Source organism: Ochotona princeps, chromosome 13 (assembly GCF_030435755.1).
Source record: "Ochotona princeps isolate mOchPri1 chromosome 13, mOchPri1.hap1, whole genome shotgun sequence".
NCBI classification, from domain to species: domain Eukaryota; kingdom Metazoa; phylum Chordata; class Mammalia; order Lagomorpha; family Ochotonidae; genus Ochotona; species Ochotona princeps.
Window position 1 is genome coordinate 48,785,404 of NC_080844.1, and position 18,804 is coordinate 48,804,207.

The 18,804-nt window shown below is 38.6% G+C and overlaps 1 protein-coding gene across 2 annotated transcripts in view; it reads left to right on the top strand.

The window, feature by feature from the left end:
- SLK (STE20 like kinase) overlaps positions 1-18,804 on the top strand; it is a 58,114-nt gene that overhangs the window by 34,890 nt on the left and 4,420 nt on the right. The window contains exons 12-18 of one of the 2 annotated variants that reach the window (XM_004579875.4): positions 1,838-2,017; positions 4,657-4,749; positions 11,519-11,648; positions 12,396-12,520; positions 14,027-14,215; positions 15,363-15,488; positions 15,808-15,921. In XM_004579875.4, coding sequence (XP_004579932.2) covers positions 1,838-2,017; positions 4,657-4,749; positions 11,519-11,648; positions 12,396-12,520; positions 14,027-14,215; positions 15,363-15,488; positions 15,808-15,921 — 957 coding nt within the window. The remainder of the gene's footprint in view (positions 1-1,837; positions 2,018-4,656; positions 4,750-11,518; positions 11,649-12,395; positions 12,521-14,026; positions 14,216-15,362; positions 15,489-15,807; positions 15,922-18,804) is intronic. The other variant, XM_004579876.4, reaches the window with a different exon arrangement.

The following is an 18,804-nucleotide window of genomic DNA, read 5'->3' on the forward strand; positions in this document are numbered from 1 at the left end:
GGTGGAAGGAGAGAGAATTTATCATCTGTGAGTTCACTGCCTGAATACCCAGAGCAGCTAAGACTGGGCCCAGCTAAAGTGCAGAGCTTGGATCTCAGTCTTGGTTTCCACATGGGTGGCAGGTATCCAGGTACTTAGACCATTACCCACTGCCTACTATAATAGTGGTTAAACTGAAATTACAACTGGAACCAGGACTCAAACCCACTTATTCTGATAAGGGTTGTAGGTGTCCCAAGTGGCAACTTAGTCTGCTGTGCCAAATGCCTGCCTCATATCCCATCTTGTTAATAGTTACAGTGAGTGCTTTGAGAGAAACAAATGCAGCAGTTGGCTTTAGTATTTGTTATCTTATTACTAGATTTTCCTTATTTGCAGTCTTTCTGGCTTTTATGTGCGGTTGCTGGATGCAGTATTTTTGTTTTTCTAATTCTTTATTCTGGAAAGGATCTTTTATTCTAGTTTTATCACCGACTTAGGGTTTGACAGGTATCTTTATTGTGCTCTGGTTAAAATCTGTCAAACTTGGATGTGTCCATTGTTGGAAAAATTTTTCAGCGTGCTAGTTTGCCCTGTTAATGTAGAATCCAAAATTTTAAGCCAGTTGAACAGTTATTTTCAAATTGGGCTGAGTTTTAGAATTTCTTGATTTTTTTTTTTTTTTGAACTGTTTTTAAAAATTTGCTTCCTTTCTGGCTCCTACAGTTAAGCTTCCATGTCACGATTCACTGCTGTTGGAGAAAACAGTGCTAACTGTTCAGGAATAATGGTCACTGAGTCTGTCCTTAACTCATGTTCAATATCTAGGCTAACATAGATTAGGAAATAGATCATTTGAAATGTTATTAGTTAATGTCATTTGAAATGATCTATTTGAAATAGATCATTTGAAATGCTTCAATACACTCCTCTTGTTGTTTTGTAATTTTAAGTGGTAAAAATTTGCGTAGTGTGACATTAATGACTACATGTGAAATCAAAGTGAAAATTGCTCAGAAAATATGAAATTGGTTCTCAATGAGTAGTTTTATAAATACTCTATTTGGTAGAACCTTAAGAAAAGTGTTCCCCACTATAGTTCAAAATATTTTTTCTTTGGCTTTCTTTAAAATATCCCTTATAAATATTTAACTCCACTTATATACTGAATTGCATTAATACTTTCGAATTATTATTGAGAAGTCTTGTTGGAAGAGTAGATTTGAAATTTCCAAAGAGTTGTCTCAGGGCAGTAGAATGCTTAAGATTCTTAATAAGGAAGAGTAAATCAAGTACTGTTAGTTTATTAAAATCACTTTAAATGAGTACTTTGATATGTTAGAAATGTGATAAATGTTTGCATTTTTGTAACTTTATTATGTACCTTATAGTAACTAGATATACTTCTTAATTGTCTAAGACTTTTGCACATTTTACCACTTGTATAATCTTTCAAGTTGGAAAAAAGGAACTAGCTACTTTTTGAAAAAAAAATTGCATCTTAGTGTATTTGACTTGTTACGCACTCAAAGGTTATATCGCTTATTTTAAAGATTTATTTTTATTTCAAAGGCAGATTTTACAGAAAAAGGAAAGACAGAGTTCTCCCATCACTGGTTCATTCCCCAAATGACTGCATCGAACAGGGCTGAGCCAGTCCAAAGACGGGAGCCAAAAGCTTCTTTGGGGTCTCCCATTTGAGTACAGGGGCCCAAGCACTTGAGCCCTCCTCTGCTGCTTTCCCGGGCCGTAAGCAGGGAGCTGGATCAGAAGTGTAGTTGGGATGTGAACTGACGCTGCAGGCAGGCAAATGGGTGACAGGAAAAATTATATGATCTTAAGACACATTGTTTTACAGAGTAAAAAGCGACAGTATGACCAAGAAATCGAGAATTTAGAAAAGCAGCAGAAACAGACCATTGAACGTCTGGAACAAGAACATACAAATCGATTGCGAGATGAAGCGAAGCGCATTAAAGGAGAACAAGAGAAAGAGCTGTCCAAGTTCCAGAATATGCTGAAGAATCGAAAGAAGGAGGTAAGTGTAACTATGTTTTTTTAATTACTAAAACCTGATTTGTGACCAGAGAATTAGGAATAATGTTTAATCATGAAATAACACTTTTGTTTGAGTCGTTTTCGTAGTAGTCTTGCAGGGTAGTAGTAAGACCAGGTGTCCTCCCCATTTTTCTGTTAAGAAAACTGGAGTGAAAGAGGTTTTAGAAACCTATTCAACCTATTCAAGTTGCAACTTCCTGTCTAGTCACACGTTGAGTAAAGCCTTCAAATTAAGTGTAATCTATATTCTGATATACTGTTCCTAGTCTTAATGGTGCAGTATTTAAGGCTTGCATAGAAATCTGCTTTTCAAGAAAACATTTTGTTTGCCAGCGGCACCAGTGATTGAGTTTACTAGATACTTGTTATCTTTAAATCCTATCTTTAATACATACTTTCCTGACTAGCTTTACTGACATTCTTGGATATTTGCCAGACAAAAAGTGGAAAATCATAAATTTGAAGTATGTGTGAACTCATCAGATTCAGAGATTCTTGGAAAATCAAAAGTGGAAAAATATTTGGAGTTTTTAGTTTTTTCTGCAATGGTTTTTCATAGTTTTTACTTGGCGTTGTATTTGCTATGAAAGTTTGTCATTGATTCGGAAGGAGAATTTACATATTAGTGTGTTTTGTCCCCAAAGTGAAATCAAGCTAACTTTAGGGATCACAATTTTGAGAGGTGATTTTATGATTTATACTGTGTTTTTAGGATAGAAGGAGGATTTGCCTTTTTATGATAATAAAAAACCACAGGGATAATAATTACTGTCAATTCTATTTATATGAATTGGAACGTAAAAATGTCAGGTAATTTAGTAAATGCGTTTTTGCATTTGTTTGTACCCATTGACTTTAACATTTAAATTGTGAACAAATTTGAGCATAATATTGCTGAATCATAAGGTTGCATTTTAAAAAGGTTAGAGTTGAACGTTAATAGATATATTATGTCCTGTATTTTTAGGTAAAGATGAGTGAAATGATTTATATTTTGATTATGACTACCATTTATAAAAAATAATGTTATCACTTACTGTATGCAATTGTTTTAAATACCATGAGTATTACTGGCAATTGTTTTAAATACCATGAGTATTACTTTATTAGGCTTCAACATTCTTACAATGGTGGATTTTTTCAAATTGAGAAGCAGTTCTTTATATCAGATTTATATATTTTAAATAATTATGTATTCTTTTTCTGTTGCTAAACTTCTTGCATTTGGGGAATCTCTTCCTTTTGGTGGTGATTTGGTTTCATGAGGGATTACTGGTGGGAAATTTTAAGTGCACTGTGTTAAATCAGAATCAGTCTCTTTCTTGGACCATCTTGGCATGTGGTGATTTGGAATCTGGTTCTTTTGGTGCTTCTACTTGTAAACACACAATTGTTTTTCATAGTAGATTGTAGATGTATTGTTAGGTTGAATAGCACATCTAGGACTTTGAAAAGATTAAAAGTATCTTGAAAATATATTTACTTTTGTAGGTTGTATGTGTATTGTTAGGTTGAGTAGCACATCTAGGACTCTGAAACTATTAAAGGATCTTGAAAATATTTTTTCTTTCTTTATTTTTTTTTTTAAAGATTTATTCATTTTATTACAAAGTCAGATATACAGAGAGGAGGAGAGGCAGAGAGGAAGATCTTCCATCCGATGATTCACTCCCCAAGTGAGCCGCAACAGACAGTGCGCGCCGATCTGAAGCCGGGAACCAGGAACCTCTTCCGGGTCTCCCACGTGGGTGCAGTGTCCCAATGCATTGGGCCATCCTCGACTGCTTTCCCAGGCCACAAGCAGGGAGCTGGATGGGAAGTGGAGCTGCTGGGATTAGAACCGGTGCCCAAAAGGGATCCCAGGGCATTCAAGGCGAGGACTTTAGCCGCTAGGCCACGCCGCCGGGCCTGAAAATATTTTTTCTTTACTATACTTTTTTTTTGCTTAATAAATCACAGTTTACTAAGCATTTACTAAACATTCCTAAATCTAAAATTGACAGGCTTGGCATTAATTGTCAGCAAAGGAGAATGTTGTTCTACTCCTGCATAAAGTCATTAGAGATGTTCACATTTTATCATATCATACATAAAATAGTATGTTTTATGAAAAGACAGTATATATTTACTTCTCCTTTGTGTATTCTGAGGCCTACTTTTTTTGTGATTTTGTTTGTTTATTTTTGGCTTCAGTAAGTGGATTTTATTTAGAATTATTTCTGGTGTTATCAAGCCGGTTATGAAACTTTGCACTTCTATAAATAACATTATCTTCCTTATATCAGTAGAAATATTAGGATCTTTCAAGAAGGCTTTCAAATTCAGCATCAGAGCTGCATGTAATCCTTCACTATTTCTTTGAATCTTTAAGTGAGAAAGTGATACATAGGAATAGCTAAGCAGCTGATTAACCTCTGCGTGTGTAATGTTCCTTCCTGCACTGAAATTAAGCATGCTCCATCCTTTTATTCCTTTTCACCAAGCTAACACCTTGCTAATGCATGTTGGAAAGAGCCTTTTTTTAACAGCTTTCATATTTGGCTTGTAGCTTGTCTGCTCACCTAAATGCTTGCTGTGGAGAAATTATTTCCCCACCTCCTGCATGCTTATACACTGTAGGTTTTAAATGAAGTGGAGAAAGCACCCAGAGAGCTGAGAAAAGAGCTCCTGAAACGCAAGAGAGAGGAGCTTGCACAAACCCAGCATGCTCAGGTAACAGAAGCAGCTTAATGCTACTAAAAACAGAAAGCAGTGTCTCCTGCCAGTTCAGTAGGCTGTGGTTGGAAGGTGATTTTAACTGTCATGATTATTGATGTTGACTACTTCCCATCCAAAGATTCCCAGGACCATCCTTTTATGTAGTACTAAATCATACTATAGTGACATTTAAGTGACATCAATATGAAATATTGACTGTGGGTGAAGTAAACAAATATATTGATGTATAATTTGTTATTTTGTTTTGATCATAGTAGAAGTCTGCATTTTTAACTAGCAGTGCCTGTGTTGTGTGATTAGATTTTTAGGATGGAAGAATGGTGGTAATAAATGTTGATAATAGGCCTTTATTTTTATGAAGTTCAAATTTAGATGACAAGTGATAATGTTTAATTACAGATCAAACCTTTATTACTTTTAAGCTCTACAACATAAGCAACTTTAAAACCAGATTTTAAATATTAGATATGTTTTTCTTTGTGATTCAGAGTCCAGTTGTTAAACAGATGTGCCATTTTATGTAAGGAACTTGATTCCAGGTTGTGATAAGAAAGCCTTATCAGAAAATGGGTTATTTTTTTGTATATAAAACTAGATTCATGAGTATTTTAGTGGAATTTTATGGAATCATATCAGATAACTTTTATAGAATATTATAATACTTAGAGTCTTTTAATTAAGTTTGCAGTCAGCCTGAGACAAGGAGAAAAATAAGTTTAGTGTTAAATTCCCCATGTCAGTGGAAAGAAGAAGAGGCAGAGATATCTATGCATTAAACCTTTTTAATGAAGTTTTATGTGATTTTAAAAGTGGTTGCCACTCTTGGGTTTGATAGACTCATAGAAGGAAACATAGAAAGAGCAAAAACCACCGAAGACAACATGGGTTTTGCCATTATATATTTTTTTCTTTTCAAAGCAGGAATATTTTAAAATGGCCATATCTTTGTCATCATTTTAGAGGATAGAATATTTTAAACACCATGAAAAAAAAGAGGAATAAAATATTAGAATTAAAAAATTGAATAAAGTTAGTTTTTTCGATTGAGTTTGCATATTTGTTGTTCTGTCCTTGGCATGAGCCAGTAAAGCATTTTATCATCCTGGTGTGGCGCATCTTCCTTTAAAGTGATGAGAGTTGAGACAGTGTTTACAGACTGTTAGGTACTATCCCAGATGGTTTACATGTCTGAACTCATTTCATCTCAGAGCAGTCATCACCGCTGTTCACACATTAGGGACCTAGAATCGTGGAAGTTGGAGGGATTCTCCCAGGGTCGCACCGAGGGTCGATGGCAGAGCCAGGCTTCTCTGTGAGTCAGATTTAGGTCTGGGTTGGATACACGGAACCACCAGCTTACGTTGCTTCTCATATCAAAGACACTTGCTCTTTGTCTCATCAAAAAAACATTTTTTTTTTAAGATTTATTTATTTATTAGGTAGAGTTAGAGAGAAAGAGGCTAAGGGGATGGGAGCAGGGGAAAGATCTTCCCTCTGCTGTTTCCCCATGACTGCAGCAAAGCCAGAAGCCAGAAGCCACACCCGGTCTCCCTCAGGGGTGCAGGGCCTCAGAGGCTTGGACCCTCTTCTGCTACTTTCTCAGGCGTGTTAGGAGAGAGCTGAATCAGAAGTGGAGCAGCCAGGTTTCTAACCAGTGCCCATAAGGGGCCGGCCCCCATCTAGATTCTTACCTGTTTGACCCAGTGTTTTTGGCTGTTCCTTGTCAGCAAGTAAAGGTTTAGAAAGCCATTTCTGGCTGTACGTAAACTTTTGGCTTATTTATAGATTTCAGATCAGTAACAATATGATTTTGCCTTTCAAAGGAATATAGAGTTCTTTTTAAATTCCAGAATATATCAAACTCTAGGTAATTGAGAATTTAATATTTAATGAATTAGGTGACTCTGTTTATTACTAAGACTTAGCTGGTGATTTTTCACATAATTTGCAGATGGGGAAGAGTTTGGCTTTTACTTTTCAACTACAGCCAATTGGCATGGTACATTCTCACTGCAAGTTTAATGAGGAATTTAGTGATCTAAAACATTTCAAAAATGTTTCTCTGTTGCTTTTGATGTTGCTGAAACTTGATATTTTAGCTTTTTCTGAGAATTTATAAATAATAACCACATAGGCAAGGAGTGGGAATATATTTACTCAGCTGCCAGTCCTGTGGTTTCAGAATGTATTCTCAGGAACTCTTGAGTTTCGAAGAAGCATGTTTGGAAATCCTTAAAAAAGGCAAGGACTGTGGGACTGTGGGCCCATCTGTTTCAGCATTGTTTTATGATCTGGTATATAAACTGAGATTATTTTTTAAAGGAGATCTTTCTTGCTTAAAACAACAACGGCACAACAGAGGTGGAAACTGCTGACCTAGTTCAAATCTTTCTACAGATGAAAAAAAGTCCCTCTCTGTTAATTGACTTGTTCCAGGTCTCAGGAAACTCAGCATTTGTGTAATTATCACTCAGATGCATCCTCAGCGAGGAGGTTCACTGTGTTCTAATCCACAGGGTGTGGCTCAGGTCATGATTCAGTCTTTTCAGTTGTCATCTTGTGCAGTCTTCAACGCCCAAATGCAGGATGTAAGTCACATGTGCCCGGAGGAAGATGCCCTCTTCTGTTTTACTGACTTTTCTTTGGCTCACATGTGCCTTTTCAACGTTGACTTCACTTACTAAGATCTGGAAGATCAGTCGATGATAACGTTTGTAATGACAATCACAGTGAAGACCTGACAGCAGCTTCATGTTGTTTCAGGGCGGAGTCTTTATTACCACCACCCTGAGAGAGGGATGGAGGTTATCTCTACACCAGGAGATGGGGGCACAAAACCTTAAATGAGCTGCCTAAAGTGACCTAAGAAACCAGTCCCAAACTCAGAACAAGGACACTTCTAATACAGTGCTCTTTTTCTTTCTCTACCTCACTGCAAATTTTAGTAGAAAATTTTATCTTTTTAAAACGTAAAATGTCTTGCCAGTGATATTTCACAAAACTTTGCACATGTGAGAAATTGAATGCTGTGATTAGATTGTTGTTTTTGTGTGAAGTGACATTTTGATTGCATAAATGTTTGTGTAGTTGTTTTAATTATGGATATGGTCAGAAAAGCTTTGCTAAAAAGTAGTGGCTTTAGTCTCACTTAGTTCCAGTATCCATTTATTCAAAAATGTCAGTGGTGAATAGTAAATTGCTATTCTCCTTTCTGTAATTTAAATTAATTCTGGAATTCCAAGCTGTGTTCTTTTTCAGAGCCTGCATAGGAATATGATCAGCTCATTTAAGACTGATTTCACTGTTTGATATATGTGACAGAAATAGATAGAATACAACTTGATTTTAATGCCTGTCTTCCCTAAATTATTGGCAGATGTTTGGCTCTTTATGTTACCCTAAGAGAATACATGAAACACTGATCTTTTTTAACATGAGGAATTCTGATTATTATCACTTTTCTGATCATTACCATTTTTGAATCAGTCTTTTGAGTTAAAGGTGACCAAATTCTATACAAAAAGTCCACTGTATCCTAATCTTTGCTTTGAGTTTTCTAGAATCCAGGGTTGAATTTCTAATGATTATAGTTATATAATTAATTGATAAAATTTCTTGACATTTTAAAGCTACATTTTAGAAAGGAGCAGCCTTTTCACGGTGTACATGTCCATTTTAAAAAATGACTTGGTTTTTGTGGTTTGGGATCTTGTGCTGTCTTTTGTCACTTTTAATGATTATCTTTTTTATAAGATGAATATAATTTGTGAAGTCTTTTTGGAATAATATTTCTTGTTATTACTTTCTAATTACAAAGTCTGCTCTGAGTTTATAATTTCTAATTGCATATCCTATTGTACTTGGCTTTTGAAGTTAGGAAAGTGAATGATTGCTCCATAATATTAAAATTTCATTTTCTTTCTGGATAGTGAAATATATTAGTTGATATAGAACTTTTTCAGATATGTTTTTTTCCCCATTGTTTTTTATTTTTTTACATAGTGAAGGGATACAGGAAGGTGGGTGAGATCACCATTTCCACATTCTTTATTTTTCCTTCCTGTATCTTGGGGAAGTGAGGGGAGATAAGAAGAGAAGCCACATCCAGCCTCCCAAATACCTCTGTAGCCCGGGATGGAGGACAGCCACTCGACACCACCCCAGGGTCCCCGATGTGGGGCATGCTCTGAGGGTCCTGCTTAAGAGGCTTCGATAATTCAGCAGTTCTGTTGATCTTGTCACTCCAAGCACAATGAACTCTCATCTGAGAGTCTCCATTTGCCCAGATACTCACTGCCAACACTTGGTTGGGGTAGTTGATCGATTCTGTCCTCCGTCTTCTGTTGTGGTACCAGGTTTGATTGTGGATTGCATGTATCATAGCTGGGCCTCCTCAGTGGCTTAGATGGAGCAGTGGACAGCATGTCCAAGTACATATGGAGGACATGGTGTTACATTGGAGTCTGCGGAGAACGCCTAGTACCGCAACAGATACTTTTTAGACTTGATTTTAAAAAGACATGTGTAGTGTCTCGTATGTAGTCATCTACATTCTGTTAATTTATGAGAGTTTGATTATTTGCTATCTCTGATTGTGAAGAAGCATTCCATACATTTATTTATTATTGCCTGTCTTGTTGTTGTTGTTGTTGATGCTTATTTTAACTTTTAACTTTTCAGAGCAGTGGAGTGCTAGTTCTCTCTGTTGCTGTATTAACTGCTAATCCTTCTTAAAATTTTATGTTAGCTGCTTCAACATTTTGTAATTATTTCAGTCATTGTGAGGCCTGACTTCTGGCTCTATATTTCCTAGCCTTGAGTTTTCTGAGATTTGCTTTTGAATTTTTTAAAGTGTGGTGCTAAGAGAAGCAATCTGCAATCTTTAGGGCATGGACATACCAGTAGTGTCTTACTTCGAGAAGGCAGGATTGTCTCTTGTTAATTCTAGTAATCCTGTAACTGGTACATGTCCAGCATCTACCAAGTGCTTAATAAAGGTTTTCTTTGAACTGAATTTTTTTTACCTTGTTTAATCAAGACATTAATGTATTATACTAATATGATTTGAAATTGCATAGGTAAAAAAAATTAAGGTTTTTTTTTAGTGTTACTGGCTTAAGTTTACTTTTTCACATGTTTATTCATCTCATTCTGTGTTTTTGCATTTGTTTCTTTTGAGTTTGAGATTTGTATTTATGCTAGTTAGGTTGGACCTATTGTCTCTTTCCATACAGATATTTTTAAAAAATCCTTTATGAAAATCAGCGATAAAATTGTTGAGTGAAGAAGCTTTTTTATATACCTGAAGGTTATATTAAGTCTGTTAAGCAGGTTTGCATCTAGAAATATTTTGATTGAATTTAGAGAAACAAGGTAATTTTCATTACAGATTGTAGAAAAAAGCAAAGCACAGCCTGAACAACTTTCTTTGTTATAACTGCTCAGAGGGCCTGGAGGTTTTGTGTCTGCTTAAAGAAAGCTCAAAAGTGCTGGTATAGATAGTTGAATTTAAATGTTTATAGATTAAATTTTTGGCTGTGATATGGGTGTCTATAATCAGAATGATAATGTGTTCTATAGTGCTGTTCATTTGTCTTTTCCTTCTGCTGGCTTTGTATTCCTGCTAACATGCAAATTATGATGTAGTTGAGAGAGCAGTGCTTCGTGACTCCAGGTTCCTTTAAGAAGACACATGAACGGTGTTGTCTCAGACCCCACTGTGGGCAGGCAAATACCTGTGCAGATTGCTGGATGCTTGTGCACTAAGTCCTGGGCCGATTGTGATCCAGACCCTGTCAGAATGTCCAGTTCCAAATAGGTTTTGGGATTTGATTTTCTCTGGGATGTGTAAGAATAGGAATTATAGGTGGACTGCTGCTTCAGCGCCACATTTTAAATCTGAATATCCCTTGAGCTACTCACCAAGTGCTGCGAATTACTGAGAGAGAGGGCGATTCAAACAGATTTAATCTGGATGTTACTCATTTCCTTCTGTAAATGCATGATCTTAGCAGGTAAACTTTGTCACTATTTCTTTTTCTTACATAGTAATTGAAGGATTTTTTTTAACACAGAAATTTGCCAAGAACTATGATTAGTAAATATTTGGATGAATTGGTGAATCATAAATGTGTTGGTTGAATTCAGTATTATAGGATTTTATTATATGTTTATAATGTATAACTCATTTTTCTGGTCTTAGTTTGAATTACTCTAGCTTTGTATTGTTTAAGTCCTATTGATTTTTGGTACAGCTTGTAGACACCATCTTTCTCTGTGAATGTAGCTGTGGTGTTTCATTGTAACTCTATCATTTGGCATAATAGAGTTTAAAATTCTGACTTGTTTTAGTTTGTTATTGCATTTCTTTGTTATTTTAATTTTTTTACACCGTTGTGAAATGAATAGTAAGCTTTAGAGCCTATACATGTGTTATGTTCTTAAAGACACCAGAATAATAGGGGATTTTAATTATGAGTGGGATATCAACTTCTTTTGTTTCTGTCATTCTTAAATGGTGATTCAGCATATTATGTTTTGTAATACTTCTGGTATTGAATTTGTAATACTTCTGGGTTGAACTTGGTGGTTAGTACATTTATACTTTATATGTATAGTGCAGTGTTGGTATTTTAAAAAATCTGATTACTTTGTAAACTTGGTTTAGAAATCTTGTTAACCACAAATATAAATATTCATTTAGACAAATGGATGTTTAGTGCAGTGGATACTTTATTAATTGTTGGTTGACTGTGTCTGATAGGAACAAGAATTTGTTCAGAAGCAACAACAAGAATTAGATGGCTCTCTGAAAAAGATTATCCAGCAACAGAAGGCTGAGTTAGCCAATATTGAGAGAGAGTGCCTGAATAACAAACAACAGCTCATGAGAGGTATAGAAATTTTGCAGCATATTGTGTATATAAAGAAACATGCTAAGATGTACTTGGGAAATAATTTGAATTCTTTCCTTTGCTAGGGTGGTAGCAGGAAGAATTAAGTTATGGTAAATAACGTTTTTTTAAAATTAAGTACTACAATATGCACAATTTTTTGACAGTGTGAGCATATACCTTATTCAATTATTTGTCAATAGAATGCTAGAAATGTGAACAATTTGTTTTCATTATGCCTTATAATTATTGATATACCTAATAGCCACATGATAGAATAGAATTTTAAGTACTTACTCCTCTTAACAAATCAACTTACATGTTTTTGCTTTTAAGATAATTATTTAGAATTGTGGTTGTCATGATAGAACATTCTCTATAGGCCATTAGAATAGAATGGAAAGTGCTAGTAGATACTATCTTTACATTGATAAAATATCCTTTATGAGTTAGAATGTCAGTATGTGTATTGTGTATGTTAAATTATTGTTTATGGAATACTTTTATGTAAATACTAAAACGAAAGACCAAACACGGTAGTCAAAAGAACAAGATGACATTTAAATTTTTTAAAAAATTTTTAATTTATAAGTTTATGCTGCAACTTCGTAGAGTCTGGAACTTCCCCCACCCCCCAAATTCACACCCCCAGCTGATTTCCCCCCTATTGTTACAACAGTACAGTCCTTCATAAGGAGTTGTAATTCCATCAGTCTGTTATTTAAGAACGTTGCTTTCTTGTCCTAGCTCGAGAAGCTGCGATTTGGGAGCTTGAAGAACGACATTTGCAAGAAAAACATCAGCTGCTCAAACAGCAACTTAAGGATCAGTATTTTATGCAAAGACATCAGCTACTTAAGCGGCATGAAAAGGTTAATTAAAGGAAAATTTTTTCTTTTTTTTTGTTCATTTTAGTTTACAAAATTAATAGTTTGAAGATTATATTCCTTAGAGAATGATATTTGGATTTTTTCTTTTATCCTTCAATTGTATTTTCATAAGAATTTGTGTTTTCATATTTTATTTGAAAGAGAGACAAAGATCACTCCCTAAATAGCTGTAGCAGCCACGGCCGGGCCGTGTCAGAGCGTCTCCAGGTAACAGCAGCTGATGAGGCTCTAGAGGCGCTGTCTGCTTCCTTCCAGAGTGTACATGAGCTCGGAGTTGGGATTAGAGGCAGAGCTGAGCCTGAAGACCACCCAGTCGGATAGAGTGTGCATGAGCTCGGAGTTGGGATTAGAGGCAGAGCTGAGCCTGAAGACCACCCAGTCGGATAGAGTGTGCATGAGCTCGGAGTTGGGACTAGAGGCAGAGCTGAGCCTGAAGACCACCCAGTCGGATAGAGTGTGCATGAGCTCGGAGTTGGGACTAGAGGCAGAGCTGAGCCTGAAGACCACCCAGTCGGATAGAGTGTGCATGAGCTCGGAGTTGGGACTAGAGGCAGAGCTGAGCCTGAAGACCACCCAGTCGGATAGAGTGTGCATGAGCTCGGAGTTGGGATTAGAGGCAGAGCTGAGCCTGAAGACCACCCAGTCGGATAGAGTGTGCATGAGCTCGGAGTTGGGATTAGAGGCAGAGCTGAGCCTGAAGACCACCCAGTCGGATAGAGTGTGCATGAGCTCGGAGTTGGGATTAGAGGCAGAGCTGAGCCTGAAGACCACCCAGTCAGATAGAGTGTGCATGAGCTCGGAGTTGGGATTAGAGGCAGAGCTGAGCCTGAAGACCACCCAGTCAGATAGGGAGGAGACACAGGTGTGCCAAATGATGGCTTTTTGTTTGTTTTTCAAGTTTTGAAAAAAAAAACTATATGAGAGGCAGAGATAGACTACATCTATGTCCACTGCTCTCCCAGGTGAATTAGTAGGGAACTGAATTAGAAATCTGACATGCTGTGCCACAATGGTTCAAAATACTGTTAGGCTGCTTGTTACTAATAATTTTTTTAAAAGATTCATTTAGTTTTACTTGAAAGGTAGAGTTACAGAGAGATCTCTTATCTGCTAGTTGATTCCTCAAATGGCCACAATGACCAGAGCTGGGCCAGTTTGAAGCTAGGAGCCAGCATCTTCTTCCAGGTCTCCTACATCGGTACAGGAGTCCAAGGCTTTGGGCCATTCTCAGCTGTTTTCCCAGGCCATTAGCAGGGAGCTGCATGGGAAGCAGAGCATCTGGTGCATGAACCAGTGCCTGTACAGGGTGCTAATGCTGCAAGTGGAGGCTTTAGCTACACAAGGCACTGGCCTTAATTTGCCTAACATGTTACTGATCACTGTGCAAGAATGAATATGGAAAACAGCCGCAGAATGATATATTTGAACATGCATGTGGGAACCGAGTGTTAAATATACACCTTTGGGTTCTGTTTAAAACTTTCCTAGGAAACAGAACAAATGCAGCGTTACAATCAAAGACTTATTGAGGAGTTGAAAAACAGACAGACTCAAGAAAGAGCAAGACTGCCCAAGATTCAACGCAGTGAAGCCAAGACTCGAATGGCTATGTTTAAGAAAAGCTTGAGGATCAACTCAACAGCCACACCAGATCAAGACCGTGACAAAATTAAACAGGTAAAAATAATAAAGCTACTCCTTTAAAATAAATGTGTGTTTGAGTGTGTGTTTAAGTTTGTTTTATGTGAAACAGAGATAGTTCTCCCATTTGTTGGTTCGCTCTTCAAATGTTCTCCGTGTCTGGGAGGGGAGAATTCAAGCTGGGTCTTTCACACGAGCAGCAGGAATCCAAGGATTGGAACCATCATCTGTTGCTTCCCACAGTGTGCGTTAGCAGGAAGCTGAATTGGGAGTGGAGTTGGGACTTGAATGCAGGAACTCTAATAAATAAGAAGTCTCACCCAAAGGCCTGGCCTGCTGCCTCACCCCCTCCTCTCTTTCAGGCTGCAGAGGCTCTGAATGACCTTTGTCATATCACGGAATTATTTTGTAAATATTTGGCTTAGGCTTTTTGGTGTGCACTTCAGTCTGTGGGCTGGGACTAGAGGCATGGTATATGCACACCAACACATCTTCCCAGAGTGGTGGCTGCAGAGAGCAAAGGCTTTCCTGCCATGCCCCTCACTAAATCCTGGGCTGAACTGGTTCTAGGGTCAGTCCTTGGGAATGAGGTGACTTGGACAGGTTTTTTCTCTTCAGTTTTTTGAGATTTATCTTATTCATTAATTTGAAAGAGTTGGCAAAAAGGAGAGTGGTAGAGACAGAAAGTTGCCTTCTACTGATTCACTCCCCAAGTGGTTGCAGTAGCTGAGACTTAGGCTAAACTCAGGAGTCAGGAGCTTCATCTGGTTCTCCCATGTGGACCATCTGCTGCTGCTTTCCCAAGGGCATTAGTGGGGATCTAGATAGGAAGTGGAGCCAGCCATATAAAAGACGGCATTGCAGGCAGTTTCTTGCCCCATGACACTACAACACCAGCCCCTTTGACTGCTTTGTAGCCAACATGTATGGCCCCATTGTGGTCTCTATACTGTCACAGGTCTCATAAGGTCAGTAAGCAGATGGCAGGATCAAGGTTTAGTCAGGTGATTCCTGCCAAGTCAGTATGTGAACTCTTAGCTTTGAGTTACAGCGTGTTACTAGTTACATCTTAAGTAATTGTTCTTTTTAACTTGTTAAATCCCTTAACCACACTTTTGGAATTTGTAGAAATTATATTTCTCATTAGCCATAATTTGTGTCTTTTGTTTTTTCTTGCTTATAGTTTGCAGCCCAAGAAGAGAAGAGGCAGAAAAATGAAAGAATGGCTCAGCATCAAAAACATGAAAATCAGATGCGGGATCTTCAGCTGCAGTGTGAAGCTAATGTGCGAGAACTGCATCAGCTCCAGGTGAGATGCAGAGCCAGAGCAAAGCTCCAGGAGCGACACACGAGGGCTGCTTCGGGAAGATCGCGGTTCATCGGATGAAATGGCACATGATACAATTGAAAATGCTGCAATTGAAATCATTGTGTTCTTTAGAGATGCAAAAATTGTTACAGCTCCTGAACATGTGATGATGGTTCTTGTTTTTTAAAGGATAATTTGAAACCTCAGTAGTGGTTGATGTTTGATGAGTAAATTATTATTTTGGAAAACAAGTTGTGTTTGTGAAAAATTTGCTTAGTTCATCTGAAGTGTTTTTTTTTTAATATGACTTTATTTTTAGAATGAAAAATGTCACCTGTTGGTTGAGCATGAGACGCAGAAGTTAAAAGAGCTAGATGAGGAGCACAGCCAAGAATTAAAAGAGTGGAGGGAGAAGTTGAGACCAAGGAAAAAGGTAATTTTTAAACAGTTTAATTAAAATGCTACTTATGCACTCGTCCGTGACCCAGTTGTTGGCTCTTTTCCCTCTGTATCAGTTCATGTGTCAGGGACAGGAGATAAATGGAAAGACAGCAGATTCAGAACTGAATGCCACTTAGTGATCAATTCTGAGGGTCATGGCTGCAGAGGATGTCGGTCCAGGGGACAGGCTAAGGACAGTGAAGGAGAGGAGAGGTTCAGTCAGCCTGGAAGGCAGAGGCGGCCTTGGGGAAGAGGTGCCTTGGGAGCCCAGCAGGGCTTGAAGGTGAATAGGCGCTTGGCAGGACCCCCAACAGAGTGCAGCAGAAACGGGGGTGGGGGGGGGTTGCGGGGGGCGGGGGTGCAATTGAAGTAGAGGATGAGTGAAACTGAAGTTCTGGAATTTAAGTAGTTGCCTGTTACTGGAGCATTTGGGTGGTGTTTGAGCAGGGCTGTGTGTGAACCTGTGTGTAGGCATTCAGGAGCGAGCAGGGACAGTGATGATCGGATGTCTGGAGCAGTTTCTTGGAGCCAAGTTAGGGATCCCTTGGATGTCATGTAAATTAATTAATTAATAATCCTTCCAAATGCAAAGTTAAATCTAGTGTAAGGAGGATGACCTTGCTCCTCTGCTGCTTCCTTTCCCTTTATTTGCACTTGCCTGCCTCCAGGCTGGTCTCCCTCATGAGTCATCTCAGCTCTGTCTGTCTGTGTGATCCCTCGCCTGTGCTAACCCTCAGACTTAAACCTTGCTCTTCTCTGCGTCTTCTGCCAAATGTTTCAGTCATTCCTTTCTTTGATGAGTCCACTCAGTAACTTAAAAAGATAACGTATGCAGGGACTTCAGAAAGTAAACGAAGAAACTTTTTTCAAGTTCATTTTCTGTGAACTCTGAATTATCTTATGGCCCCTTTTATGTGCCAGAAATACACAGATGCGGATTCAAATCTCAGTCGTGACAGTTACTGATGAATTTCATCAGTTAGTATTTCTACACTTAATTTTTCCTGATTTGTAGAAACTGGCGTTGCTACCTCTTAATTGGGTTGTATAAGGATGTTAATAAAGCTACAAGAAATGACAACTGAGTGGTACTGATCCCACTACCTGCGTCACGCTCAGGGTTCAGTGACTGTCTGCTGTTGGTATAATTTGGTATTTTTATCATTAACAGTTTGGCTTTAAACCCCCCACATCCCAATCTTTTTTTCGGTTTTTTAATTTTTATTGGAAAGGCAGATTTACAAAGAGCAGAAGAGACGGAAAGATCTTCCATCTGCTGGTTCACTCCCCAGGTGGCTGCAGTGGCCAGAGCAGAGCCGATCCAAAGCCAGCAGCCAGGAGCTTCTTCTGCGTCTCCCATGCAGGAGCAGGGTCCCAAGGCTTTGGGCCGTCCTCTGCTGCTTTCCCAGGTCACAAGTAGGGACTGGATGGGAAGTGGAGCAGCCAGAACAAGAACTAGTGCTCATATGGGATCCTGGTGCTTTAGGGGAGGATTAGCCAATTGATTGATGTGCTGGTGCCCGCCTCTCCTCCCATATCCCATTTTGAAGTTATGCTTCTATGTCATTCAGGCCCTTGGTCATGTAGTCTCATCAAATGCTTTCTTCCTTTGATCACTGATACAAAATATCATTCATGCCCACCCAGACATTTTTTCTTTCTTTATATCATTCACCTTCAGGTGTTTGTTTATTGTTCTTTTTCCTTGAGAATTTAAGCTATTTGCAAATAGAACATTTCTGACACATTATCAAACGATCAATCAAACCTATCGAGTGTTGACTGAAGAATGTGAATTCAGCAGAGAGCCAACCTATTTAGCGTCTTTTCTTTTGTGTCTGTCTCACCTTGAGCTCTTCCTGCAGTCTCACCTGACGCCAGTTCTTCTGCAGATATTTCTGTCCTCTTAGTTGACATCCAGGCTGGAAACCTGATTGGTTTCTCAGTTATGTCCCATTTCCATTAGATGCCAATTCTTGTTCTCTTCCTAGTATTTGCACTTAATCTTGTTGCTGTCCTTAGCCGACTACTTGCTTAGGTTGTCCAGTAGTGCCCCCCTGGCCCTCTAGTCTGCACCCTGTCCCTGCTTCCTACTTGTCTCACATCCCCAGAATCCTTATTTTGTAAGAACATCTCTGATACTATTGTGGTGATTGTGCTAATCTCAGTGCCTCAGGTTGACGTTGAAGCTTTCCTAGTGCTGCATGACCTTGGCAGCTTTGTCCCACTGCCTGGAGACTCCGGGTCCAGCCTGGGGGAGTCACTGGTCTTTATGTCAGCTCTGTGGGTTCCTGCTGCTGAGCCATTGTTTTGGCCCACTGTGTGTGCCTGCCCCATCCTGTTGATCTCGTCATCTTTCCTTCAGACTCTGCTCATGTCTCACCTCTTCTAAGACAGCTTCCTTTATCCTGTCTTGCCTTGTAATTTATACCTTTACAAAAGCCCTTAGCCTTCAGTCACATCCACGAAGTCATTGCTGCCTGTCTTAAGCTGTTTGGACTGCTGTAGCAGACATGCTACAAATGGGAGGCTGAAAAGGCCAGAGCAGGGTAACAGTGTGGTCAGGCTGTGGTAGGGGTCATCTCCTGGATCATGGTCAGCTGCCTTCTCATTTTGTCCTCACGTGGTGAAGGGGGACAAACTTTCCCTTCAGCTTCTCACAGAAGAGCCAGGCATGAGAATTCCACTTTCATGATGTAATCACCCCAAAGGCCCAGCTTCTGAATACTATCACATTTGGGATTAAATATGAGAATTTTCTAGGAAGGAGGGGGACACAACATTCAGATCACAACTGCATCTCACATATTTATCAAGCACTGGCTGTTTTTTGTTCTGTAATATGGGGAAGTGAAGATGAACTGGTTCTTCTTCT